The sequence below is a fragment of the Marmota marmota genome, unplaced genomic scaffold, assembly GCF_001458135.2.
Source record: "Marmota marmota marmota unplaced genomic scaffold, marMar, whole genome shotgun sequence".
Classification (NCBI taxonomy): domain Eukaryota; kingdom Metazoa; phylum Chordata; class Mammalia; order Rodentia; family Sciuridae; genus Marmota; species Marmota marmota.
The window spans coordinates 210,244-237,865 of NW_026000051.1; the positions used below are offsets into that span (position 1 = coordinate 210,244).

The following is a 27,622-nucleotide window of genomic DNA, read 5'->3' on the forward strand; positions in this document are numbered from 1 at the left end:
CCTCGGAAGATGACCCGGACGGGGCGGAGAAGAATGAATGGAGGCCGCTCGTGGGCATCCAAAGCTGCTCTGCGCACCGGGCTCCGCCAAAATTTGCATGACCGCAGTGCCTAGCTCCGGGTATGCTCGTGGGTGTTTAATTGACGGTGGAGGACAGTTACCTTGAGGTCCGCAGAGGTGATTCTTAGGCGACAGCTATTCGCAGAACCGCTCATTCATTCATTCGAGGAACTGGTGGAGCCTGCAGTCGGACACCTCTTGGAATTAAAGCGCTTTCTTTGTTGCCTGCTAAAGAGTTTTGCTTTCTGTCTTTTGGGTTTGGGATGAGGGAGACTTCGGAGGGGGCGCGGACCTCTAACTCCTAACAGCAGCTAAAATTTGTGGGTTGCTGACTGTGTGCCAGGCCCTGTAAAGTGCTTTGCAGTCACCATCTATTTGGTTTTGCTCAAAGGAAGAGGCGGTTACTATAAATACCTCTAGTCCTCTCAGATGGAGAAACTGAGGCCAGAGTAGGTTGGGGTAACTTGTCCAAGGTCATACTCCTTAGTTTGAGCGAGGACTGGAACTGAGGTCTGACGGATTTAGAAGACATGACTCTTTTATTTGACTGCTAAAGCTGGTCTGTCATTAAGTGATTAGAATTAATCATTTGGTCAAGGTGTGTGTGTCTTTCGTTTTGAAGGGGGGTGCACTTGGCTTATATGCCTTATGCTTTTGTTTCTGATAGTGTTGTGCCTGTAAACTTGCTAGTCTAAATTAGGCTGGAAAGTATTTGGTATTTTTTAAACCTGATGTATTTATGGCAAGAAGTCCTGCTATAATCCTTGCTTTTTTTTTTTTTTTTTTAATAGAAAGTGTGGAAATAGCACTTCATTTTACATAGAGTAAGCTGTAAAAGTACTAAAATAGAATAATACTCTTCTGAGATATTTTGATTTATGATTTGGGGATCAACTTGGAGTCATCTGAATTCAAACATGCTGGAAAGTGGAGCAGTAAATTTCAGGAAGCATTACAAACCTAATCTTATGGGAGCCTTTGATTTGCTGAACAGCCACCTGTGATTCTTAAGTTGAGCATTCCTGAGGAAACCTGGAATATGCAAATATAAAAACTGATTTAGGGTTTTGAAGGGAAATATACCTATAACAGTCGTGCATCAGGCAAATGAGGCTCCTCAGAAACACTGAACCATTCTTTATTATTGCCCTGGGGAGCTGCAGAATCTTCCTCTAACCACTTTGTGTAAACTTAAGGGGTATTTATGGGAGATGTAAATGGAAAATATCCTCTTACCAAAGTTAATATCTTATCCAAAATACTCTTACGTCACATGCCTGCATGATGTAAGCTTTCTTTGCTTCATGCATTTCCTGGTGTCATAAACACTTGGTGTGTTCCTAAATTCCTGGTTGGAAAGAAGGCTACTAGCCTTCTTGCATGTTTTAATTAAACAGGGGTATCTCAAACCCTGTGACTCCGTTGTACTCTTCGTTCACTGGGTGAGTGAAGACATCTGTCACTGCTGCTGTTGTATAATTTAGGGCCTTCTGAGCATGCTTGGTTCCAGTCATGAGATGAAATTGAGCAGCCTCACTAGGTAAATCTAACATATACCTGTTTGTGTAGTGTTTACAGAATAACGAAAATGCCATGAACAAGGAATCTCAAAATTGCAGTGAATCTCAAAGCACAGGTATCCGACCTGTGTAGGTAGACCTACAATGTTCAGTCTTTGAGGACACCCCGTCACTGGGAACATTTTGGAAGAAGACTAATTCTCACATACACCGGAAGTTGATGACCTGATGACTACGGGCTTAAAGCATCAGTTTGACCGTTTTCTTTTCATTTATAATTTATTGCAGAGGCATTTCTTAAAATAGCCAGCCTCTGGTGTGTGTAATGGTGGATGAGTTTTGGGCTCTGAATTAGAGCTTATTTGAACTTAAAGTTCTGTTTTCTTTCCAAGTTTGTGAGGCTACAGGTATGTTTGTTTCCAGGTTCCAGTGGCATGATGGACTACAATTATTTTCTCCTGGAGTTAACTGTATATTCTTGGATGCCAATGAGCCAAATACAGCAATATATCAATATTTCAAGCATTTCTAAAAAGTCAAAAAGTATTCAACTTAGCAGGTGGCACATGCTTGTCATCCCAGCCACTTGGGAGGCTGGGGCAGGAGGATAAGTTCAAGGCCGGCCTCAGCAACTCAGTGAGGCCCTAAGCAACTTAGTGATACCCTGTCTCATAATTAGAAAATAAAAAGGCCTGGGGATGTAGCTCAGTGATAGAAAGCCCCTGAGTTCAATTTTCAGTACTACAAACAAAACAAAAAACAACAGCAACAAAAAAACTTTTAAAAAGTTATTTAAGTTCTCTGAGCCTCAGTTTCTCCATCTGTGAAGGAAGAGTTGGACTGTAACTAATGAGTATCTGTAAGTCTAAATTTCTGGAATTTAAAAGTCATTTTGGCTTCAGCTAAGCATTCCAACTAAATCCATGGACTCAAAGTGTCAATAGTTTTGTAATAATCAAGTGAATGGAGTGCAGTGGCATGTGCCTGTAATCCCAGTGGCTCTGGAGGCTGAGGTAGGAGGATCGCAAGTTCAAAGCCAGCCTCAGCAACTTAGCAAGGCCCTATCTCTAAATAAAATATAAAAAAGGGCTGCAGATGGTACCTCTGGTATTGAAAAAGAAAAAAAAAATCAAATGAATTGGTGACTTTTAGCTCACTTGATAGGTATTTATTCTTTATATCATAGTATTTTTAAAAAGGCGATTCCCTATGAATTCTTTATATTATAAAACTCTCTTTGAAGAATTGGTTTCATTTGTATTAGTTTTGTCGTTTCAGTAGCTGTAGGCATGAAAGAAAAGTATACTCAGTAGCATTCTAATTTGTAGTTGTTTGCATATGTGTGTATATATTAATGTACAAATGTACACACTCAAACACTGAGCTTTTTAAAACTCAGGTCATCAGTTGATAACTAATATAATTTAGTTTGCATGAAATACTTATTTTTTCCATTTAAGTTGGTTTGAAGAAGCCTTCCAATAGCAGTTGGAGATTATTCTTTCTCTGATTTACTACTTAAACGTACAGGCACTGAAAATTTATAATTTAATGTCTTTTTTTAATGGGATAGGATAAAAATTCATAATATATATTTAAATAAAAAGTACATGATCTCAGGACTTCGTTAGTTTCTTGTTGGCTGTTGTGGAATTCTAACTTGTCTTGTATAGAGGAAAAGAGGGCAACAGAATATATTCTAAGTTTGAATGTGTTCATATTGACATCTAGTGAGTAAAGTGCCTTAATAAAGCAGCTTTGATTAAGTCAATCTGTGAAGTAAACATATGGCTTTAGAGGACTATGTTGGAGCAACAAGATGGTCGTGCCTGGAGTTGGTGATGTGGTAGAAGGTGCTGGGAAGAAGAGATGTGGTTCCCTTCCCAGTCTACTGTCATCAAGACCGTGCGATCTGCATCTTTCACAGAACATAGTGACAAACTTGGAAGTGTATCCATTTTAAATTATAGAATGATTTTTATTGGTCTTTCAAACACAAGGTGTTAAATGGATAGACTGCTACGTGCTATGTACTCAGCAATACATTTTGTTTAGTAGTATGTTGTTACAAGAGAGATTAAATAGAGTGCTTATGTGCCAAACATTGTGCTAAGCTTTTTACATGTCTAATCCTGTTTACTCTTCATACAGCCTTAAGAGGGCAGGGTAAGAAAGGAATTGAAGGCTTAGGGGATATGAAGTAAGTTGCCTATGGTCTCTTACTCATTGACAGAGCTGAGATAGGAATTGATTGGTGGACTCCAGAATCCCAGTGTTTAATCTTGCACTGTGATAAACTATCTGATCTGTTCATCTCCTAATTAACTCAGAGGTCAGTGGTTTTTAATTTTTGTGGGGGCAGGTTTTATTTCTTCTAAAAATCTATAAAAAGCTATGTCCCTTCCTCTACCCTTTGTGTCCCATTACCACCAAAAAATGCATACGAACGTGGAATTTTGGATGTAATGTCAGAGACTTAATGAACTCAGCTTAAAGCCTAGCCAGTGATTTTGGATGGATTATTGCTTTTAAAAAAGGACCTGAGCTGTATGAAACAGGTTTCTTTAAACCAGTAGGTAGAAAGGCTTAAGTCTTTTCAAAGTGAACTTGTGTGTTATTTGTGTCACCAACCATCTTACTAAACTTTCGTAGTGGAAGATTTTTTACACTTTACTGGAAAATTCAACCTTAGATGCCACAGTAAAAGAGAAGTGAAGAACTTGGATATACAACCTGCAAGGTGCTTCTCAGGCTTGGCATTCAGTCTGTTTCTTTGCACCTGGAAGAATTCTATTAGTTTCCCAAGGTTTGTGTATATTTTTTTCCCTTTTGAGCTTCAAAGCAGATGTGAATGAATGAATGATGTTTCTTGCCTTCTTCCCTCTGTCTTCTTTGTAGGCCAGTGATTCTTAATCATAGTGGGCATCAGAAGCACCTCAAAGCCTTCGCTCCCTCAGTTTCTGATTCAGAAATCTAGGACAGGGCCCCAAAATTTGCATTTCTAACGAATTCCCAGGTGATGCTGATGCTGGTGGTGTGAGAACCACTGTTCTAGACTGTCAAACCTGGTGTCTTTCTACCCTAAAATATTTCTATTTTGATCCTATAAACTTGAAACCTACAGAAGCCTTAATTCTGACATGGTGACTTTATGAAACATACATGATATCTCTCTGGCTGTATTTTTGGTATATAATTTTATTCATGCTAATAGAAAATCAGGATGTAAGTAATATTATTGGAAGAGATGCACCTTACCAAAATCTGGACCCGCAGGTACATTGCTAGAGGATTCATCACCTTTGGAATAAGATATGAACTTTAGTGAACAGTCTGTCAAGGTGCCAAAGGACAGAAATTTTGCATAGAGAGTCTGGCAAATTGGAGCTCTCCTGCCCCAGCTCCTGTGACCTTGAGAAGAGAGTAACTGCTGAGACAGTTTAAATTGTTCTTGCCTACACATTCTGGCACCTTTGGCCATCAGCTGTTTTACTCTCGCATACTAAGTGCAGCAGATTTCTTGCCCCATCTTCCAGTATTTTCTACCCCTTCTTATCTGTGCATCCATAAGAATAAAAAATTGGACCAAGTATTTTACCATTAGTGCATTAGTGCTGAAGGCAACTTGGTTCAATTGTTAGAATATTACTCTAAGAAATCACCTGAGAGTTCACGAACCAGAGCTGAACATAAATACAATAGTGTAATGTTTCTGCTCTATCTAGACTGTACTTTTATGATGCAGTAGTCCATTTGTATGTGAATCTGTGTGAATTGTCTTTGGATTCTTGAAGCTAAAAACTTGAATATAGGAAACAAGTTAAAGTGAAGAAATACCTACCTTCACATATCTGCAGTTGCCTTTGTACATTATAGACAAATGTGTACAAAACTCTCTTAGGTGATTTGATATGCAGTTACCTCTTTTATGTCAGTCACAGTCCTCGGGAAGCCTGGGGATTAGTTTTCTAGGCCACACATCACAACACTGGTTTTCCAAATATCTGAATATTCAGCTCATAATTTCAGCTAGAATACTTACTAAAGGCATTTAGGTGCCTGCCACTAGCATTTCATAAAGTTATTCCTAGCTCTTAGCCCTTGTAGCACTCATAATGCATCTTGTCTAGGGCAGGTACAGATTCTGCTCATGACAGCTGTGGCTTTTACTCTGAAGTACACGTGTAATCCCAGGCATATAAGCTATCTATCTACAAGCACCTAAAGAATGAAATTAATTGTATTAACTGTGAAAACAAATGGACCTGTATGTTCCTTCTGTTTAATTGAAGAATACCAAAAGCATGGAGCCTTCATCTTTCCCCTCAAACCTGCTCTTTATTCAAAAAGACTGCTTATAGGAGTGAAGTTACAATGTTTCATATAGGTGAGAACATAACTTTTGGAGCAGATAGCAAAAAGGGAGAAACCTAGATTTTGGGATGTTTCTTTTTTCATTTGGTTTTGGAAGAATGAGAGTTGATGTTATTATGTTCTAACAGGTGTTAACATCAATATCCCTCACTTCCAGGTAGGTTCACACATTATATCTCACTTCATTGATCTGAATGCTGGTACCCAGTAGTACCCCCGAAGGGCAGGGTGTATATATAAGTGAATAAATGAACATTTAAAATATAAATAATGGTGACAGCATGAAGAATTATGTTGGTTAAGTCCCATTACTTTTTTTTTTTTTTTTTTTAATTGTGATGATTAAGATGTTGAGTCTTAGTATTGAGCACTGGAGAAAACCTTGTTTGCTTTCCACTGGTAGTTACTTTATCTTGCTCAGGAATCTTGTCTGGGCAAGGTCTCATCTTGGTGTATGCTAATTTTACCCTTGCCTTAGATATTTCTTTTCAGGTTAAAGATCCAATTGGGATTAATTGTAAGAGGAAGTCAACATGACTCCCTGCTAACAGCAGATTTAAAGATTCTGAGATGAGAGGACACAGCACCAGTTGCAGCTCTCTGACTTGGTGGAGCAAGGGTGGCCAGGCTGATTCCTCTGAAGGGCTGGCCAGCCTGCAGCAGTGGCCTTACATGCTTGCAGGGATTTCTGAGGACCATTGGCATGAAGGTCCTGAATGTGCTCCACGTGGAACTATTATTACCCTGTCATCTGGAGTGAAAGATTTTAATTGTTATAGAGTTGCTTTGTCCTCCTGTTTGACTTTGATCAGGATTTTAAATCTTAGAGTTTGTTTCTAGTCTCTTCTGTGTTCAGTGCAATTGGTGTATATAGTATATGAGACCCCTCTTCCATTCTGTATATTTAGCCTGAGAATGGTGATCAAAAAGTTAATGAGATATTAAGGACCTGAACTTGGTATTTTTGCCTCTTGTATGCCAAGATAGGCCTCAAGTGTCCTAAACAGATGCCCTCTGTCCTCAGTGGAATTTACAGTCTTGTGGATCAGATCATTTCTAAACATAATTGAAGGGCTAATATTTTTAAAGTAGACTGGAGTGTATTTATATATACTCATTTAACATGAATAATGAGATAATTTGACAGAAAGTAGGGTAAAAAGAGGAAGAAAGTTGAGAAATAGCTGTTCACAAGTATTTTATGCCTATCAGAAGGATTAGATTTAGTGCTGCTTAAAGGCAGAATTAGGCTTTATTTATCTAGGAAATATTCTAACTCTTAATGATTCAGTCAACAAGCAGACACTGTGGTAGCTCCTAGAGTATTGAATCAGCTATAGTTTCTTCAAAGTGCAACTTAAATTTTTCCAAAAACGAATTCCACATATTAATTGGGCTGCAGTAAGGGACATAAGACCTAGTCTGGAGGTGGGAGTTGGGGAAGACGAGACCTAGGCAGGCTTCTCTGGTGAAGTAAGTGTTTAAGTTGATACCTTCAGGATAAAGAGTTGGTTTAGGAGGTGGCAGGGCAGGGACAGGTGTGCATAGTCCTCAGGTGGGTATGTGATGCAGCTTGGGTGATGCATAAGCCAGGGTGTAGGGGGTGGGGGTGAGAGGGCGGTTCAGGCCCACCCAGTGCTTTGTGCCTCTTACTGTCTTTCCTGTGGGACTGCCTCAAAGTCCTCCAATAAGATGTGTCATCTCAGTTAATCTTGAATGATCTTACAAGGTTGGTGCTATTATTCTCACTTTACAGGTAAGGTTGACTCAAGGTCAGACATTAGACTTAAGATAAATAGCTAAAAGTTACACCACTAAAAAGTGGCAGAGCTTGGATTTCAACTTGGAACTTATTCTAGAGCTTCTCTTGCCCAGTCCCCTGTAGCTCCAATGGTTAACAAAAGGCAGAGATTCCCAGTTCAGCACAGCACATATAAAGAATTTTCTAGCAGTGAGCTGCTCAGAAATGCTGAGACACATGCTTCCAATAATTTTAAGTGTTCATTCCAGTAGAAACCACATGGCTCTCTGTCAGGATGGAGCAGGAAGGAGTTGTACCAGATGAACATTACTCCATTGTAAGACTGTTATGCACATATTTGTGTGTGTTTTCCCTCCAGTGACCATGAAAGACACCAAGTTGAGAACACTGGAAACTGAAGTACCAATTTTCCTCAGAACAGGTAAGGTATAAATGCAGTCTAGTGGTTGGGGGAAGGTTGAATGGAATTCTCACCCTGTCCATGGGTGTATTAGTAGCAGGTGCTTCTTTGCATTCAAAGATTTCACATTTATGGTTTTAGCTGCCTGCCAGGCACTGACCCCTCTGTGGCTTGAAGTAATTAGTCAAATTACTACTGATTTATTAATTGCTTACTCAATGCCAGGCACTGTGCTAGGTGCATCCTGTGTGTTACTTGTTTTCTTCTCCACAGCATGCTTCTGGTGTATCCACAACTTACAGGTGAGGAATTGGGCTCAAAGATGTTATGCAATTTTCCTGAGGTCATATTGGTAGTCACTTTTTGGACCTATGATAGAAATAGCTTTTGTATAGCAGCAAAGCCTGGTTCTAACCATGAAATAATTTCAGGCCTGTTTGCCAAGACATGGCATTTAACCAGTACAGGTTCTCAACACTGACTGAGCCTTAGAAATCCATTTGCCTTATATCAGCAAACCAAATGTGATGTCTGGACCCCTGTCCTTAACCTTCTTGGTGTGGGACTTCAGGGTTTTTATTACCTCTGCACATGATTATAATGTCCATCCTGGGTGGAGAAGTGAGTGAGCATTTGGATCTTTTTTTTTTTTTTTTTTTTTTTAACGAGAGAGAGAGAGAAGAGATAGAGAGATAGAGAATTTTTTTTTAAATATTTATTTTTAGTTTTAGGTGGACACAACATCTTTATTTTATTTGTATGTGGTGCTGAGGATCAAACCCAGCGCCCTGCACATGCCAGGCAAGCGCGCTACCGCTTGAGCCACATCCCCAGCCCTTTTTTTTTTTTTTGGTACTGGGAAGTGAATCCAGGGGCGCTTAACCACTGAGCCACATTCCCAGTCCTTTTTCCTATTTTATTTAGAGACAGGGTCTCACTAAGGTACTTAGGGCCTCGCTAAATCGCTGAGGCTGGCTTTGAATTTGCGATCCTTCTGCCTCGCCTCCTGAGCTGCTGGGATTACAGGCGTGCTACCATGCCTGGCTGAGCTTTTACATCTCTTTTTGTTGTTGTAGATGGACAAGAATGCCTTTGTTTATTTTTATGTGGTGCTAAGGATTGAACCCAGTGCTTCACACATGCTAGGCAAGTGCTCTGCCACTGAGTTGTAGCCCAAGTCTGAGCATTCACATCTTAATATGGCTGTGTCTGTTAATGGTCTTAAATTAGTTTTGGGAGGATAAATTATATGTTTTAGTTGTTTTTAGGAATTAATATATTATATGTGTTTAGTCATTACCCCCAGAAATGTATGCTTCATAAATATCGAGGCTCTGACATTTTTGTGGATCTGAATTTAGTCTTAGTCACCTAAGTGATCAATGAACTGTAATTTCAAGTTTACCATTAAGAATGCCAGTTGTAACAGAGTTGTGTGTATACAGGAAAGGCATAGGGAAGATGGGAGGTGTTTGGTCTACTGTCTTTATGCATAGACTGCTAATGTGAGTCATTTTTGGTTCAGTGGTCTGCCTCTTACTGTTCACTGTCACCTCACATGTGTCATAGGAATTGTGAAATAAGGCTAAGACTTGTTCCTTAACAATCTGTTGGTTTATAAACAGGGACTTACTACACATTGTAGGTGATAGAAAGTATTGTTCTCTTGTAAGTGGGGAAAACTTTCTAAGTTTGACTTTTCATTTTTAAATTTTGTGGCTTTTTTCATACTCCATTTTTTTTTTTTTTTAAAGAAATTCATTTAATATGAACTTTAACCCAAAATCAGGGTCAGGTGTTCAGGTCATTGATGCCCAAGTGGAGTAACAACATCATAAAATATAAATTCTGGATATAAAAATAAATTTCAGATTTTATTAAAACATCTTTCATGACTATGTTATATCACATTTTAGTAGTTAGGTTTTAAAAGTTTGAAATTTGAGGCTAGGAAAAGCCATTGGAGAGTGCTGCTACATGCTGGGCTGACTGTGTCTGGTACCTCTCTGGCTGGCATCCTTGGTCCCATCAGCAGTTTTCTTGGACAAAACAGCATTCAGGAGGGTTTTTAGTGGAAGTTTCTAGAAGCATCTTTCTGCCTGAGATTCATAGCTTGGAAGGCCTCAAAGATTCTTCATCTTCAACTACTAAAAATTGCTGGCAATGTTTAGTGGTTATTTTGACAAACCTCTTTGTGGATGCTTTGTCTCCATGGATGCAAAACTACAAGAAACTAGACTGGGAATGTAGCTCAGTGGAACAGTGCTTACCCAACGTGCACCAGGCCATGGGTTCAATCCACAGAATTTCCTCATCCCCTCTCAAAAATGATAAGAAATTGTCTTGTAGCATTTTTGCATTTTTGTGAAGTGTATTTTAAAATTTGGCTAGTGATTGTAAAATGTGTTTTGTATTTTCATTTTTTTTCCTCAACAATTTTTTCTTCATACTTTTGATATTCTTTTTGTTGTGCTTTGTTTTGCTTTTTTTGTTATGCTGGGGATTGAACCTATGTTTAACTTTAAAATGACTTATGGATGTCATTGATTGTGATTATAGATTTTTTTGTTTATAATTTTTTTATATAACATTGAGATGAAAAGGTCAACATTTTAATTCATTCTCATAGTCTTAAATGTGACTCTTTGATTGTGAGACTGCAAATTAAATGCAGTTCTTAAAGGTTATTTATTTTGTTTGTAATAAATATTGGAGAACAGTTATGTGAAAGTTAGACTTAAGATATACTTTAGCAGCCAGGCACAGTAGCACACGTTTATAATCCTACTGGGAGGCTGAGGCAGGAGGATCTCAGGTTCAAAGCCAACTTCAGCAACTTAGCAAGACTGTGACTCAAAATAAAAAATAAAAAGGGCTGGCATATGTAGTTCAGTGATTAAATGACCCTCGGTTCAGTCCCTGGTTCAAAAAAAAAAAAAAGATAGTATCTGTTTTGTAACTGAGTTATTTAAATTGTTGTAAACATTTGACTGAAACAGCATATACTGTTATTTGCAAAGGTATCTAGCTAAATCACTCTTTTAATATTCTTTACATTTAGTGATCTAAAAGTTCTTCATTTTTTAACATAAAACTCACATATATCGTTAATTGAGATCTTTACTTTCATAAGAAACATCTTTTATATTTAAACTGACAGAATTTCAACTTATGAGACACAGGACTCATCTGATAGGACTTGGATATTTCACTTTATATTTCATGAATACTCAGGTGTTGATCTACCATTAAACTTTCTGATGAACATTCTAAATTCTTCCTAATCCGCATTACTGATGTTTTGTAGATAGGTATAATGGTAGTGACATGAACAAAAAATTATTTATCACACACACAAGGTGAAGGATGCTAGAATTGCCACTGAGGCAGCTAACTGTTCAGCCTTAAGACCTTCCACAGTTGGAAGCCAAAGCCAAATATCAGATTTTGGATGAATAAAGATATTGAAATTGAACTTTGCTAAATCCCTACTTTCCATGTTTGTTGAGATCATAAGTGTTCTGTATGATCAAATATGACGACTAGTTGTAGAGTGTAAATTTGGTGCAAGCCAGCTCGGGAATTAAGCCTAGCTCTGCCCATCTCTAGTCCTGCCAGAACCCTGGAAGACACTGTATTTAAAGAAAAGAGGGGTGGGGGGACAAAAACTCCTGGCTGTTGATCCGTCCATGAGCTGGCACTTGTAGTAGGCGACTGAGGTCTGGTTCCTGGGAGATAACCCCATGTAGTAGCAGAGAGGAAAAACAGTGGTTAATGACAGTATATCTATACAGGTCCTCTACATCAATGGCAGCCATACCTGATCAGATTGAGTAGGGCTGTTTTTGCCACTGTGACCAAAAGACCTGACAAGAACAAATGTAGAGAAGGAAAAGTTTATTTGGAGCTCACAGTTTCAGAGGTCACAGGCTAACTTCATTGCTCTGGTCTTGAGGTGAGGCAGAACATTATAGCAGAAGGGTATGGAGAAGGGAAGGAACTCAGGACATGACAGTCAAGAAGCAGAGAGACCATTCCCTTCACCAGGGACAAAATATATACCCCAAAAGCATGCTTCCAGGACCCACTCTTCCAGCCACACTCTACCTACCTACCTATAGTTACCACCTAGTTAACCCATTCAAGTATTTTAATGCACTGATTAGGTCCAGGCTATCTTAATTCAATCCTTTCACCTCTAAACTTTCTTGCATTGTCTTACACATGAGCTTTTGGTGGACACCTCATATCTAAACCATAACAAGGGCTGATAAATCTGAAGGTGAGTCCCACAGATGGGGAATTGTGATTCCTACTCCTGCCCCTTCCTGTGAAGTACCTAGATCTGCACCAGTCTCCAATCACAAGACAAAAGCTTCAGGCCCTTCAACACAACTTGAGGAACCAGCATCAGAATTTCTTTCAAGTAACAGCTATGTGTAAACCCCCAATTCCTGATACAGGTTAACACTCCATAATAGACGTAAACACAGAGTACCTTCCACATACTGTGCTGCTCACACCACATCTTCCTGAAGTACCAAAGTGTCCCCAGTCTTGTCTTCCAGGTACAGTGGGTCTCCCCAACCCTGATATGGTACATTCTGTGCCAAACCCACAGATCAACCAAAGAAACTACAGGGAAATTATTCAGTGTTATACAACAAACCTATACTCTAGGTCACACTGACAGAAGAAAGGCAGTACATATGGCAAGGCCACTGTATAAAAATAGAAAAGGTCTACATTCCAACAGATGTACAGATCTCAACATAGAAACACAAGAAATATGGAAAAACAAGGTAATAACATTACTACTAAAGTTTATAACTCCAGAGTAACAGATTCCAAAGATACTGACATGGATAAAATTCAAAGAATGATTTTTAAATCCAAGAGAACAGATGAATTAAGGAGGACAGTGCGCAGGATATGAATGAACAATTCAGTAGAGATGGAGATTTTGAAAAATAATCAAACAGAAATGTTGCAATTAAGAGCTCAATCAGATTAAAAAAAAAAAAAAGACTCAGTTGAAAGTCTCAACAGACCAAATGAAGCAGAAGAATATTGGAACTTGAAGATGACTCTGCCAAAATATTATGTTCAGATAGCAATAAAGAAAAAAAAAAAGAACAAAGGGAATATACAAGATCTCTGGGACACCATTAAAAATTAAATGTTCATATAATTAGTATGCCAGAAGGAGAAAGCTATATACTGAGGGCATAGAAAATATATTCAATAAAATAATAGCAGAAAGTTCCCAAATATTGGGAAAGACATGGACACCCGGGTTCAGGAGGCATGTAGAACGCCAAATAGATTTTGACCAGAAAAAAAGAAAAAACAAAACAAAAAAACTTTCTACAATAGATTTCTCAGCAGAAGTCATATCTTTCAACAATAACGGTATGTAAACTAACTCACTCTTCTTCCCTGCCTCCCTCCTTCCCTATGCCTCTCTCTTTTTCTCTTTTTCTTTCTGTTCTTTGGATTGAACCTAGGGGCACTCTACCACTGAGTTACACCCCCAGCCTTTTTATTTTGAGAACGGGTCTTACTAAATTGCTGAGGCTGGCCTGGAACTTGTCATCCTCCTGCTTCAGTGTCCCAATCCCTGGGATTACAGGCTGCACCACTGAACCTGGCTTGTGAAATGACCTTAATTCTTCAATTAAAAGACACAGAGTGATTGGATTAAAAATTAGATCTAATAATGTGGTGTGTATAAGAAACTGTGAAGACTTACATAAACTGAAAGTGAAAGGATGAAAAAAGATAATCTAAAGCAAATGGAATCAGAAAGCAAGCAGGAGTAGCTATGCATATATCTGACAGAATCAGTTATAAGAGACAATGTCACTATATATTTACCAAAGAATACATCAGGAAGATATAACAACTATATATGTACTGAATGTCAGCATCCAATTTCTTTCTTCTTTTTTAAAAAATCTTTGTTTTATTTATTTGTTTTTGTATGTGGTACTGAGGATCGAACCCAGTGCCTCACGCATGTGAGGGGAATGCTCAGCCACTGAGCCCCAGCCCCAGCCCCTCAGCATCCAATTTCATAAAACAAATATTACTAAACATAAAAGGTAAGTTAGGCCCCCAAATAATACTAGTGAGTGACTTTGGTATTCTGTTGTCACCGATAGATAGATTATGCAGACAAAGAACATCAAACTAGAGACATCATTAAGTGATATTGTAGATCAAAAGGACTTAACAGACATCTACAGAGTGTTCATCCAATGGGTGTATAACATTCATTTTTCACATTGGCACATGGAAATTTCCAAAATAAGACTATGTATTAGGTTACAAATCAGGTCTTACTAAATTCACAAAATTGAAATAATTCCTTGCATCTGACATAATCACAATGGAATGAAACTAGAAATCATCACTAAGAGACACTGAAGAAATATATAAACATGGAGATATGTTTGAATGAACAGAGGGTCATTGACGAAGTAAGGAGAATTTAAAAGTTCTTTGAAATAAATGCAAATGAAACACGGGGTATGAAAATCTGTGGGATTCAGCAAAAGCAATACTAAGGAAATTTTATATCAGCATTTACATTTTTAAAAACTTCATTAATAATGCATATCATGGTCTTAGAAAACCAAGAACAGCTGTGGGGTGATATTGGCTAAATTTTTTTATACTGTTATATATTGTGTGCAGTATGAATATGTAACAACAAATTTTATCAGTACATACAACTAAATGTACCAATAAAAAATGTAGGGAGGGCTGGGATTGTGGATCAGTGGTAGAGTGCTTGCCTAGCATCTGTGAGGCCCTGGGTTTGATTCTCAGTACTGCATATGAATAAATAAAATAAAGATCCACTGACAAAAAAGGTTTTTTTTAAATGTTTAAAAAAGATTTTTTAAAAAAAAAGAAAATCAAGACAAATCAAACCCCAAATCAGTAGAAGAAATAAAGATGAGAGCAGAAATGAATGAAGTAGAAACTAAAAGAATAATCAAAGGATCAATGAATGTAAGAGTTGGTTCTTTGAAGAGATCAACAAAATTGACAAACTTTTATATAACCCAGAAGAATAAAGATCCAAATAAATTAGAGATGAAAAAAGGTGTCATCATAAGAGATAGCACTGAAATTCAAAGCATTATTAAGGAATATTTTGAAAAACACTATGTCTATTATGTGCATTTAGGAATATGTAACAAATCCCGTCATTATATATAACTAATGCACCAATAAAAAATGTGGGGGGAAAATGTGGTATATATACTCAATGGAATATTACTTAGCTTTAAAAAGAGTGAAGTTAAGGCATTTGCCAGTAAATGGTTGGAGTTGGAGAATATCATGCTAAGTGAAATAAGCCAATCCCACAAAACCAAAGGCCAAATGTTTTCTCTAATATGTAGATGCTAATTCACAGTAAGGCGGTGGGCACTAGGGGAGAATAGCATTACCTTAGATTAGGTAGAGGGAAGTGATGGGAAGGAAGGGGATGGGATGTGGGGATAGGAAAGATAATAGTATAAAACAGACATTATTACTGTATGTATATATGTGACTACATGACCAATATGATTCTGCAACATGTACACTCAGAAAAATGAGAAAGTATATCCCATCTATGTATGATATATCAAAGTACATAAATGTATTCTATTGTCATGTATAACTAAATAAAACAAAATTTTTAAAAATATAAGGGGAAAAAAGAAAAACTATATGCCAATAAATTGGAAAATCTAGAAGACATGAGCACATTTCTGGACACACATAACCTACTGAAATTGAATCAGGAGAACATTAAAAAAACTAAATACATCAATAATAACTAAATAAATAGACCAATAATAAACAGTAGTAAAAAGTCTTCCAACAAAGCAAAGCCTAGGACTAGAGGAATTCACTGCTGAATTATACCAGACTTTTAAGAAAGAATTAATACCCATGTTCCTCAAATTCTTCCATAAAATAGAGAAGGAACCTTAATTTCATTCTTCAAAGCCAGTGTTATCTTTCTATCAAAATCTCTCAAGGACACAACAAAGAAAGAAAATTATAGAGCAGTATCCCTGGTGAACAAAGATTTCAAAGTCCTCAATGAATTACTTGTAAATCAAATTCAGTAACACATTTAAAAGAGCATATGCTGTGGTCAAGTTGGTTTTGTTACAATAGTTCAATATATGCATGTCAATAAATGTAATACAGCACATAATCAAGAATAAAACCACATAATCAGGTCTGGGAATGTGGCTTTGTGGTAGAGTTCTTGCCTTACATGCATAAAGCCCAGGGTTCAGTCCCCACCACCACAAAACAAAGCAATAACAACAACCCCCCCCCAATCATCTCAATAAATGCATCAAAAGCCTTTGATGAAGATCAACATCTCTTTGTGATAAAAGCTCTGAATAAATATAGAAGGATTGTATCACACCATAATAAGGGTTCTATGTGATAAACCAGTAGCCAATATATTGGATAGGGGAAAACTGAAAACATTTCCTCCAAGTATCAGGTTTAAGATAAGGGTGTCTATTTCTCACCATTCTTATTCAATATAGTACTAGAAATTCTAGCCAGAAAAATCAGATGAGAAGGAAATAAAAACCATATGAATAGGAAAGGAGAAAGTCAAATTATCCCTGTTTGCAGAAGATATGAATATATAACAGAAAACCCAGAAGACTCCACCAAAAGACTTTTAGAACTGATAAACAATTTCAGTAAAGTAGCAGGACATAAACTCAACATTAAAAAATCAGTAACTTTTCTATATACCAGTTACAAACTTGCTAAGAAGTTAGGAAAGCAGTCACGTTCACATTATACCCCCCCACACACACACAGAGACGCGTGCGCGTGCACGTGCACATGCATGATACCTAGAAATAAATCTAAAGATGTGAAAAACCTCTACAATGAAATTACAAAGCACTGAAGAAATTAAAGAAGACATTCAAAGGTACAAAGATGGCTTATATTCATGGATTAAGAGAATTAATAATGTTAAAACTACCCAATGTGATCTGCAGATTCAGTGCAATTCTTGTCAAAATATCAGTGACTTTCTGCACAAAACTAGGGGGAAAAAAGTCCTAAAATTCCTATGGAAACTGAAAAGACCTTAAGTAGCTAAGGTCATCCTGAGTAAAAGGAACAATGCTGGAGGCAGCACTATACCTGATTTCAAAACTAACTCCAGAGCTGTAGTGATAAAACAGCATGATATTAGCATAAATACAGACTTTTAGGACAGTGAACAGAACAATAGACCAAGAAATCCATTCATCTTTAGCCAGTTGATTCTTGAGATGAAGAGATGCCAAAAATATAAAATATACATTAGAGAAAGGAGAGCCTCTGTAACAAAGGGTGCTGGGAAACGGCATGCAAGCGTGGAAGACTGAAGCCGCCTCACTTTCACCCTGTGCAAAAGTCAGCGCAGAGTGGGTTAAAGAGCTTAATGTAAGATCTGAATCTTTAAAACTTCTAGAGGAAAGCAGGCAACACTGCAAGATCCTGGTGTAGGCAGGATTTGGATTCCAGTAGCCCAGGAAGCAAAAATAAGTATTGATGAATGGGATTACCTCAAATTAAAAAGCTGCATCACAAATCATCAGCAGAGGAAGGGGACAACCCACAGAATGCCAGTAATTCATCTGACAGGATTAGCATCCAGAATATACAAAAAACTTAGCCAAAACAAAACAGTCTATTAATATGTGGGCAAATGATCTGGATAGAAACTTGAGAATTTACACACGGCCAATAATTATATGAAAAAATGCACAATATCTTTAGCCGTCAGAGAAATGCAAATCAAAACTACATTGAGATTGTATCTTAGAATGGCTGTTATTGAAAAACATTAGTGAATGCTTGTGAGGTTGTGGAGGAAAAGGAACTCCCACACTGGTTGTGGGAATGTAAATCAGTATAGCCACTATGGAAAACAGTATGGAGGTTCCTCAAAACTAAACATAGAACTACTGTGTGACTCAGCTGTAACTCTCCTGGGTACATATCTGAAGGAGTGAACTCAGCATACGAAAGAGACACCTATGTACTGGTGTTTATTGTGGCGTCATTACAGTAGCCAAGATATGGAATCATCCCAGGTGCCCATCAGCAGATGAATGGATTAAAAAATGGCATGTGTATATATACAATGGGGTATTCAGCCATAAAGAATGAAATTCTGCCATTTGCATGGAAATAGATGGAGCTGGAAGACATAATGATAAGTGAAATAAGCCAGACCCAAGAAGATAAATATTGCATGTTTTCTCTCGTGTGGAAACAAAAGAGGGAATATTGGTCTTGCTGGGGATACAGTGGGTGGAAAAGGGAGGAAAAGGAGGAGCATGATCAAAGCTCCTTGTGCGTGTATGGAAATGCCACAGTGAAACCCATCATTTGGTACAATTAGTATGTGTAATATAACAATTTTTAAAAGATTCCTCATGATTAGAAAGTATATTTTATTCTAACATTGTAACTAATAGCTGTTTAAGATCAGGCTTTCAGCAGAGGTGATTCTGAAATGCTGACCTTTTAAGCAGAGACCTGAGTTAGCTATACAAGGATATGAGAGGAGAGCATTCCAGATATAGAACACGAAGTGCAAAGGCCCTGAGCAAGGACCAGTTTTAATGTGTTTGAAAAGGTCAGGATTAGACACTTGAGAGTAGTGTGTGTTAGCTTTTCATTGCTGTGACCAAATTACCTGAAAAGAACAACTTGAAGAAGGAAAAACTTATTTTGGGCTCACAGTTTCAGGTGTCTTAGTCCATGGTCGCCCAACTCCACTGTTCTGGGCCTGAGTGAGACAACAGGGTGGAAGGGCGAGTCAGAGGAAAGCTACTCACTCAGCTCATGGTAGTCAGGAAGCAGAGAAAGAGAATGCAAGGAGCCAAGGACAATATATAAACCCCAAAGTTGCACCCCTGAAACCCAACTTTGTATAGCTGTTTGTAGTGGGTGCTTCAGTGTGTCTGTGGTGCCAGCTCTCCACAGGCTATAAGGTGTGTTTAGCAAGTATGCAACACCGTGTCCAGTTGAGCTGCTCCCTTCCCTCCTTTGTGTCCCCACTGAACCTATGCATTGTTCCACTAGAGCATGTAGTTCTTGCACTCGCTAAGTCTGCCTTCCATGCTTCACACCTGAAGGTTAGTATGCCCTGAGAAGTATTTGAGTAAGTTTAAAAAGAAATGTTCCAATTTTGGGACTGATTCCAAAGCTTATAATTTAACTCTTGGGGGATTTTTAGAATATCAGAAATGCTTGAACTGAGGTTACATATACAAAGGGTCTCACAAAAAGCCTAAGATTTGTCTTTTTCCTGGGGATTAAAAAATATGGGTAAAAAGTTGAGAACCAAGGAGAAAAATCTTGTTGCCAAAAATATCCTAATGTGTTTCAGAGTAAAACCTTATTTTTGCATTCTATAAACCATTTGCAAAGAGAAAACTGCCCAAAACAGACTTTTCACCTAAATTACAGTTAAAAACTGAAAAACCAGCTAGGTCCCTAAGCCGTTTAGCCCTGACTCTCAGCACTTTGGCTGGATGGTTGCCATCTTTGTTTAAAATTGAGCTCCTGTCACTCTGTGCTCAGGAGCAGCCTGCATTGGGAAGACCAGATCTGACATTGTTGTCTTTTGAACACTCAGAAGGCAAACACAAAAATCTCACTAGACTTAGAGTAGGTAAGTAGCAATTTTATTGGAATAAAACCAAACCAGGGGGCAGGATAACTTTCAGATTTATGAACTGTATTCTTTATCACTAATTGAGAATCATTTGTGATTTATCCAAAGTAGAAATAAATATGGCTAGAGAAATGTGCTCTTAAAAGGCTATCTTGAAAGTGGCGACCCAAAGCTTTTGACTGGTGATTTTCATGATGACATGCAGTGCTGGTGACTGAGAGCGCAGCAGGTACTGTGCCCCACCTCTGCACCCTCACTCGCTTAGTCCTTAGTGAGTGGTGAGGCTTGATAGGTTGGCCTTGTCCTCCTTTGTAGATGTAATCCAGTTCACAATAAGATGACATTCTTTTCTATTTTCAGTTTTGTACTTTCACAGTAGAGTCTTGCCAGTTGTGGTCCCATATTTCTGAGCACTTTGAAGTTGACTTCCTTTGTGATTTAACTGTAAGATTTATACTTTTGGGTATGAGCCAACAACTTCCTGTATTTATGATTTGCTTTCAGAAATTCATTTATGCATTTCACTTGATTTTTCCAATGAATCTTTTGACTCACCAATAGCCAAATCAGTGAGTGTCACTGGATTCTAATTAAGTGAGAGCACACTGAGTCAATACCTGACAGTTTCTTGGGGCCCTGCTAGTTCGGCATCCTTGCAGATGAAGCTTAACTGTTTAGCTGGGTCTTTCTTTAGCATAGTGTTTCTCAAACAGGCCTGAATATCACCTCCTTAAGCATCACCTGGGGTCCTTAGGAAAGTATAGATGATTGAGCCCCCAGTTCCATTTTGGAATGGTCCCAGAACATTACATTTCTAATATGCATCCCTGGTAGATTTGATGCATCCTGCAGCTTTGGAACTGCTGTATTACCTAACTGAAAGGAAAGCAGATAAGAAAATGTTTTTATATGGCTGCAAAGGGCATCGCTAATCATTGATTTGGGAGTTGGACTATTGAAGTTAAATGTTACTGTCTGACTTTGGTAAAATTATTTAGCCTTTTTTGGATAGCCATATTCCCATTTGTAAAATAAAGGCAATTCCTGCTTACCTCATAGTTGCAGTGATGATCAAAATCATAAGTTAATCTGATGTCACATTTAGGGCTTATTGGGACTTTGGAGTCAGATCTGGGTTCAAATATTAGGTCTTGCCTGATTTTGCCTCTTCCTTGCTCTGTGACCTTGAGCAAAGGGCTTGATGTCTGTTTCCCTTCCTGTACCATGCTGACAGAAGTGCCAGTCACCCTGTAGTAGCGTAAAGAGATGGTTGTAAAAGGCACATAGATCCTGTCTTATAAATGTCTCATTCCTTTCCAAAAATAAGTTTTAGAGACCTAACTTGTCAGCGGAAATCAGCCCTAAATGTGTATAGGAACACTTGGGGAATGAGCTGCTTTTTGTACATAAAGATAAGGCAGTTGCTCCCCTTTTGTGAAGAGCTGAGCTTTCATGGTTTGCTCTGATGGTCTGTCTGTGAGCCTTTGAGTATAGAATAGATGTCTGTGATGAAGAGTGTGTGGTGAAACAGAAATGACCCCTGCTCATAGCGGGTGTTGGGTAACCAAAGTGTGGCCTAACCAGCTATTCTAACTTTTAGACATTGTTGGGAGGGTCACCAAGAGAGTAGAATGCTTATAGTTCTTTTTGTGGAAACTTTTTGTCTACTTTTTAGATCCATTTGAAGCACAAACACAGCCTCAGCCAGAATCCAAGGTAGAATCAGAGGTAGGCATAAAGCCTAGTGTTCATTTGCTGCAGTGACAGTTGTGAATGGTATCTTGTCTTAGGCTCCTCTCTGATGCATTCCATAGAGCTCTCCTTGCTTCATACATCTGTCAAAGGCAGAGTTATTCAGAGTTCTGGCCAAACTTTTCACTACATTGAACCCATGTGCTGATTTGTCTTGCAGGTGGTTTGTTGTGAGGAAAATGGGGACATTTGTCACACCATCCATCTTCTTTTTTCATGCAGTCTGGTAGCAGCCCTAAATGAAGAGCCGTCCAAGCCTTTAATGCACGTCCTGGAGCCAGCACAACACAGTCAAGTGAGAGAATGGCCCAGCCAGCAAATGTCGGGGAGCTGCTTTCCATGCTGGATTCCCCTACCCTGGGCGTACGTGATGATGTGACAGCTGTCTTTAAAGAGAACCTCAATTCTGGTAAGCCAGGGAACATAATTTTTAATTTGTCTGCTCACAAGAAAAGATGAGTCTGGCTGACAAATAGAAGTTTTCAGCCTTTTAAGGGTGTTCTTAGAGCCACCAGAAGAGGGCACACGTTGGTTAGTTCATGTGGTAAGTGCTTTAAACTTTTAGTTACACAAACACTCAGATATACACACAAAGAAGTGCGCACAGTACGGTGAATTCCATGAACACAGCTTCACATTTTTTGCCATTTTTATTTCATCTTACCTCCCTCTAACTTCCTGTACCCTGAGAATTTAAAAGCAAAATATAGGCAGAGTAAATCGTGTGTAATTTTATTTTTATTTTTAATATTTTGTGTTAGTTGTAGTTGGACATAATACCTTTATTTTATTTCTATGTGGTGCTGAGAATTGAATCCAAGGCCCCACATGTGCTAGGCAAGTGCTCTTCCGCTGAGCCACAACCCCAGCCCCTCATGTGTAGTTTTTAATAAGTGTTCAATCTCTCTTTAATTGGTTAAAAAATGTAAACAGAACCCTTTTTTGCTTACCAGGTTGACAAAAGTCTAACATTGATTTGAGAAATGGGCACTGTTATATAGTAGGAATATAAATTGTTCAGCCTTTTTTGCGGGGGTGGGTACTGGAGATTGAATTCTACCACTGAGCCACATCCTCAGCCCTATTGTATTTTATTGAGAGACAGGGTCTCACTGAGTTGCTTAGTGCCTCCTTTTTGCTAAGGCTGGCTTTGAACTCATGATCCTCCTGCTTCAGCCTCCCAAGCCTCTGGGATTATAGGCATGTGCCACCGTGCCTGGCTTGTTAGTCTTTTTGTAATATATGTCAGTCAAATGGAAAACACATACCATTTGGCCCATCTCCAAGAATCTGCATTATTGCCTTGAGTGAAATATGGTGAAAAATTGGAGAGCCCAAGTATCCTTTGGTAGATGAAGGGTTAAATTAATTATTGTGCAATGGAGCAATGGCAACTCAGTCAAAAGATGAGATAGGCAGGCCATGGGTGCCATCACAGAAAGGTGCCTGTGATATGTTGTTAAGGGGAAGAAAACAGATACACAGACATGTCTATGTGGATATGCGAGTGAAGATACAAGCAGGGAAGCTGAACTTAAGGGTATTCATGTAAAGAGTCGGGTAGGGTGGGTGGTGAGGGGACTTTTACTTTAATTTTGCATACTTTTTGTTTAATATGTTTATTTTTTATGTATTTTATACAGTCCTAATTTTACCAATAGTCACAGATTAAAAAAATAATAAAAAGTAAATGGTAGCATTTCATAATGCTTTTAGGATATTTAGGCAAATAAGTTTGGAATTACCTCATTGTTAAATCCTAATGAATTTAGAGAGGCCCAAATACAATGCTTCATGAAACTCTGAGTAGCATATAAAGAAACACCTGGATTTTATACCAGCCAGCATTGAAATAAATTATAATGTTAAAGGAAGTAAGTGTTATAAATTACCCCTTTCTGTATTTAGACCGTGGTCCCATGCTTGTAAACACCTTGGTGGACTATTACCTGGAAACCAGTTCTCAGCCAGCGTTGCACATCCTGACTACCTTGCAAGAGCCACATGATAAGGTAACTGCTGAAATGTGGTAGGAGGGCATTGCATGTGTCTTGAAGAGTCATGTAACAGCTTCTCTGCAAATCCACGCCACAGTGTGTCCAGAGCTGCTTCCTGCAACTTCTGTATGCCACAAGGGACATTATTCCCAGGTTATGACTATAAAGAAAAATAATTTTGTTTCCTGAGAAGTTTGCAGAATAAAATCTATTTCAGAGTTTTTTAAAGATCTTTTTTATTTAACCCTGGATGTTCTAGCATCCTTTATATAGGAATACACACACACACAGACACACACACACACACACACACGCATATGTATATTGGTTATATGCCTATAAAATTGAGGAGCAAGGGTACATAATGGGTTAAAGAAACATCACAATTCTGGTACAGTACTGCATAGTGATCTCTTGGCCTGTAGGGGGTTCATCTTTAAGCCCATGCTTTGAGTAGAATTTTTAGGCTTTTATCAATATGGGAAAATCCCTAGGTGCAGGTAATTGATATGGCTGATTAATGAATCCTGCTTTCTAGCACCAGGCTCTTAGAGGGCTTCATTGTGTTTGCCTTTTGCTTTTATTTCTGTTTGTGTTAAATAGCTAACAAAGCATTGTAATTGCAGACTTCAGTAAGTCTTGAGTTTGTGTGTGAGAATGACTGCTCTGGAATTTGAGGACCTTGCCAATGTGTGCCTTTTACAATACATTTTTTTTTTCCCTTTACCCTGAGCTGTGTGGTAACTTTCCCTAATGTCTGACTTATGTTTAGGGCCAAAGTATGTGTGCGGGATGTTGCAGCAGTTGCATCCTGCCAGATCCTTCATGGCTGCAGCCTGGGTCAGTGGTTCTTATAAGAGTGGAGCAAGAGACCACAGAGGAACCACCGACCCCTTACAGCTCTGTATTGTGGGGATCCTTTCTCACTGAAGGGTCACTGAGGAGTGTGCAAACTGACTCTTTTCTCACAGGCCAAACACAACTTTTTTCTTTCTTTCTTTCTTGCTTTTTTTTTTTTTTCCTCACATGGTTTTGAAAATCTTGGATTTGATCTCTTTACCAGTTTACACCAGAGGAAAGACTTGAGGGAGTGGACTCCATCGTTACTGCCTGTGTTTGGGTTAACTTCATTTGTTTATGTGAGGATGTCCTTTGTTCTTTTCAGCACCTCTTGGACAAAATTAATGAGTACGTGGGCAAAGCTGCCACCCGTTTATCCATCCTGTCATTGCTGGGGCATGTCGTGCGACTACAGCCGTCTTGGAAGCATAAACTCTCTCAAGCGCCTCTTTTGCCTTCTTTACTGAAATGTCTCAAGGTAGGGTGTTGGTAAGGATTTAAATGAGATGACATTATAAATACTGTCTCTGAAATGGTGACTGACTTCACACAAGCAAGCTTGATGTTAATTTCAGGATTTAAAAACTTGTAGTATTTCTTGGTTTTTTTCTTTTAGCAGAGTTTGTAATTGGTAATTCTCAACTACATCACTATGGACATTAAATACCTTTTGTCTAAGTAGTGAAGTAAAGTTTCATTCAGATGGCGCTAGCATTATGTTACTGCATACTTCTTGATCTCAGCATTATCTAGCCTCCCTCAGTTAAAAACAGGCTGCAAATCCCCTTTTGCTGATAGAAAATAGCTTAAAGTTCCTTTTAACTATAGAGAGGCATGTTTTGATAGCAGCCACAATTAAGATTTTGTTAATGTAAGTCCTACAGAGTGGCTTTTTTTTTTTTTTGCACTAAATGAAGAACATTTTTCTTCATTAAGAGCCAAAAACCTATTTAGATTTTATGATTTTAGTTTTTACAGTGGCTTGCTGAAATACTTGCTGTCGTCTTAATCTGTTTAGTTCTTAGACTTGTTTCTTAACTGTAAAATAAGAATTTGTGGTTAACATTGTCTGACAGTGCCTCACAGAGACATGGTGTGCCCAGTAGTGTTGTTCTGGGATACAGTACCTTTGTGTTCCTTGGGTACAGCACCATGAATGTTGATTTTTGTGTCTATTTTATTATCCCTTGAGATAGGACCCAAAGAGTCACATTGGCAGGGTCTTCTATTTGGGTTAAGAAAAAGCAAGGGCAGTTGTTTATGTATTTATTTATGGTGCTGCTGGGTATTGAACCCAGGGCTTTGTGTATGCTAGGCAAACACTCTGCCAATTAATTGAGCTACATCCCCAGCTCTCAATCAGTTTTAATAACTTTGTATTCTTTGAGCAAATGGATTGATGAGAAATTAATCCACTTTTGATGCACAACATTTAGTTCAGATTGCAAAACATTTATCTTTTCCAGAAAGGCAAGCCTTGAGTATTAATCAAGACCTTTTATCCAGGTCTTCAGTTAGAATGTTATGTAAATGAATTAGGGTTAGTTCTTTTTGCTGGAACTCATTGTGTTTTCTCATTATATTCTCATTATGTGTTTCTCATCTACCATATATTCTTTCTACTGGATATCTGCTACAACAGAAGCCTTGGTGCTTAATGTAAAAATTAAATATATTTAAAACTTTATTTCTAGCATTGTAGATTCCTTTTCTAATAGGAATAATAGATGTCTTAGCCCTCATGGCATTCTCTTAATTAATGTCTTATTTTATAAACCTTAATTTCAGTTACTCAGCAACATCCATGATTTAATTATGGGTCAGGTGAGCTGCTGTAGCAAATCTGAGCTGATTTATTATCCATTGGGTATTAAGTGTACTCAGTTAGCCTGAAGTTATTTGACTTGATCCTTAAACCAAAAGCATGGTCAGAGATTTGTTTGTGGGTCTCTAAATACTGCTACGAAGGTGAGCCATTAACTTGACTTCTTAGTGCTATTCTGATTTCTTCAATTATACTTCTGTAATAGTTCTTAAAACAACAACAGTGAATTGGGCTGGGGGTTTGGACTCAGTAGTAGTGTATCATGCATGAGGCCCTGTGTTCCAGCCCCAGTACTGCCACCCACCCCCCCCCCTAAAAAAAAAAAAAAAACCTCAGCAAATTACTTGCCAGTGTGTAGTGTTTTTTTAAATTAGCTTAACCTGACAAAATCATCTTAGAGTTTGGTTGAATGGATGAAAACAGAGCAATATTGCTGTGTTCTGTTAAAACATGCCTTCTTGTACTTCCATCCAGGTGCTGCAAGTAGGGTATTCTAAGAGGTTACGACTTGGTAGTCCCCAGAACACGTTCAGCTCATCTTCTGGATGAGGAAGTGTGGGGTATTGGAAATGGTCCTCCCAGATTCATCACAGTATAGCTAAGGCTCAGTACTTGATCCTTAGGGTTTGGAAATGAGTGTGTGAGGAACGTCTGATTTATGACCCTTGGTATTGAGAACCTCTTCACACGACATGGTGCTGAGTGTGCACTGCACCTGACAGGTGTTGTCTTTTTCCTCTGTAGATGGACACTGATGTCGTCGTCCTCACAACAGGCGTCTTGGTGTTGATCACCATGCTGCCAATGATTCCACAGTCGGGGAAGCAGCACCTTCTTGATTTCTTTGACATTTTTGGCCGTCTTTCGTCATGGTGCCTGAAGAAACCAGGTACAGAGCTCTATATCCCTGTCAGGCTCTACCAGGTGAATGCTGCTTTCCTGCTGATCAACAGTTCATGTGCTGTAAGGGAAGGATGTGTGAAATTTTATGGCTGAAGTGAGTGGTGTCCACTGGACAGATGAGGAAATACCTGGGTCTGTCGTCTACAGGCACACGTGAGAGGCATGGCTGGTGAGATGCCTTCCTTACATTTTTGGCTTGGAAAGATTAGTTGTCAGAGAAACAGTGGCAGGATGTCAGACTTCCTGATTTCTCAGTTACATGGAAACACACCATCCATCTCTGTGGTTGCAGATACAGCCTAGCTTGTGGGACAGTTTTTGTCTTACTCTCCTATTTTTGTACCAACACACAGACTTTGGTTCTGAGAGCCTATTCCTTGTGTATGTATAGAGGGAGGGGGAAGAAGCAATAGGCCCTAAGTAGCATTGGAGTTTCAAATGCTTTGGTTTTCATTTTCCCCACATTG

The 27,622-nt window shown here is 38.5% G+C and overlaps 1 protein-coding gene across 7 annotated transcripts in view; it reads left to right on the plus strand.

Annotated features, from left to right (window-relative positions):
* Tsc1 (TSC complex subunit 1) overlaps positions 1-27,622 on the plus strand; it is a 55,601-nt gene that overhangs the window by 151 nt on the left and 27,828 nt on the right. For 2 of the 7 annotated variants that reach the window (XM_015497393.2, XM_015497392.2), the window contains exons 2-6: positions 8,075-8,137; positions 21,813-21,999; positions 23,499-23,602; positions 24,753-24,905; positions 26,997-27,141. In XM_015497393.2, coding sequence (XP_015352879.1) covers positions 21,894-21,999; positions 23,499-23,602; positions 24,753-24,905; positions 26,997-27,141 — 508 coding nt within the window. In that variant the 5' untranslated portion in view covers positions 8,075-8,137; positions 21,813-21,893. Of the gene's footprint in view, positions 1-2,915; positions 4,387-7,509; positions 7,514-8,074; positions 8,138-21,812; positions 22,000-23,498; positions 23,603-24,752; positions 24,906-26,996; positions 27,142-27,622 lie in introns of those variants that run through there. The other 5 variants (XM_048812819.1, XM_048812817.1, XM_048812815.1 and 2 more) reach the window with 4 other exon arrangements.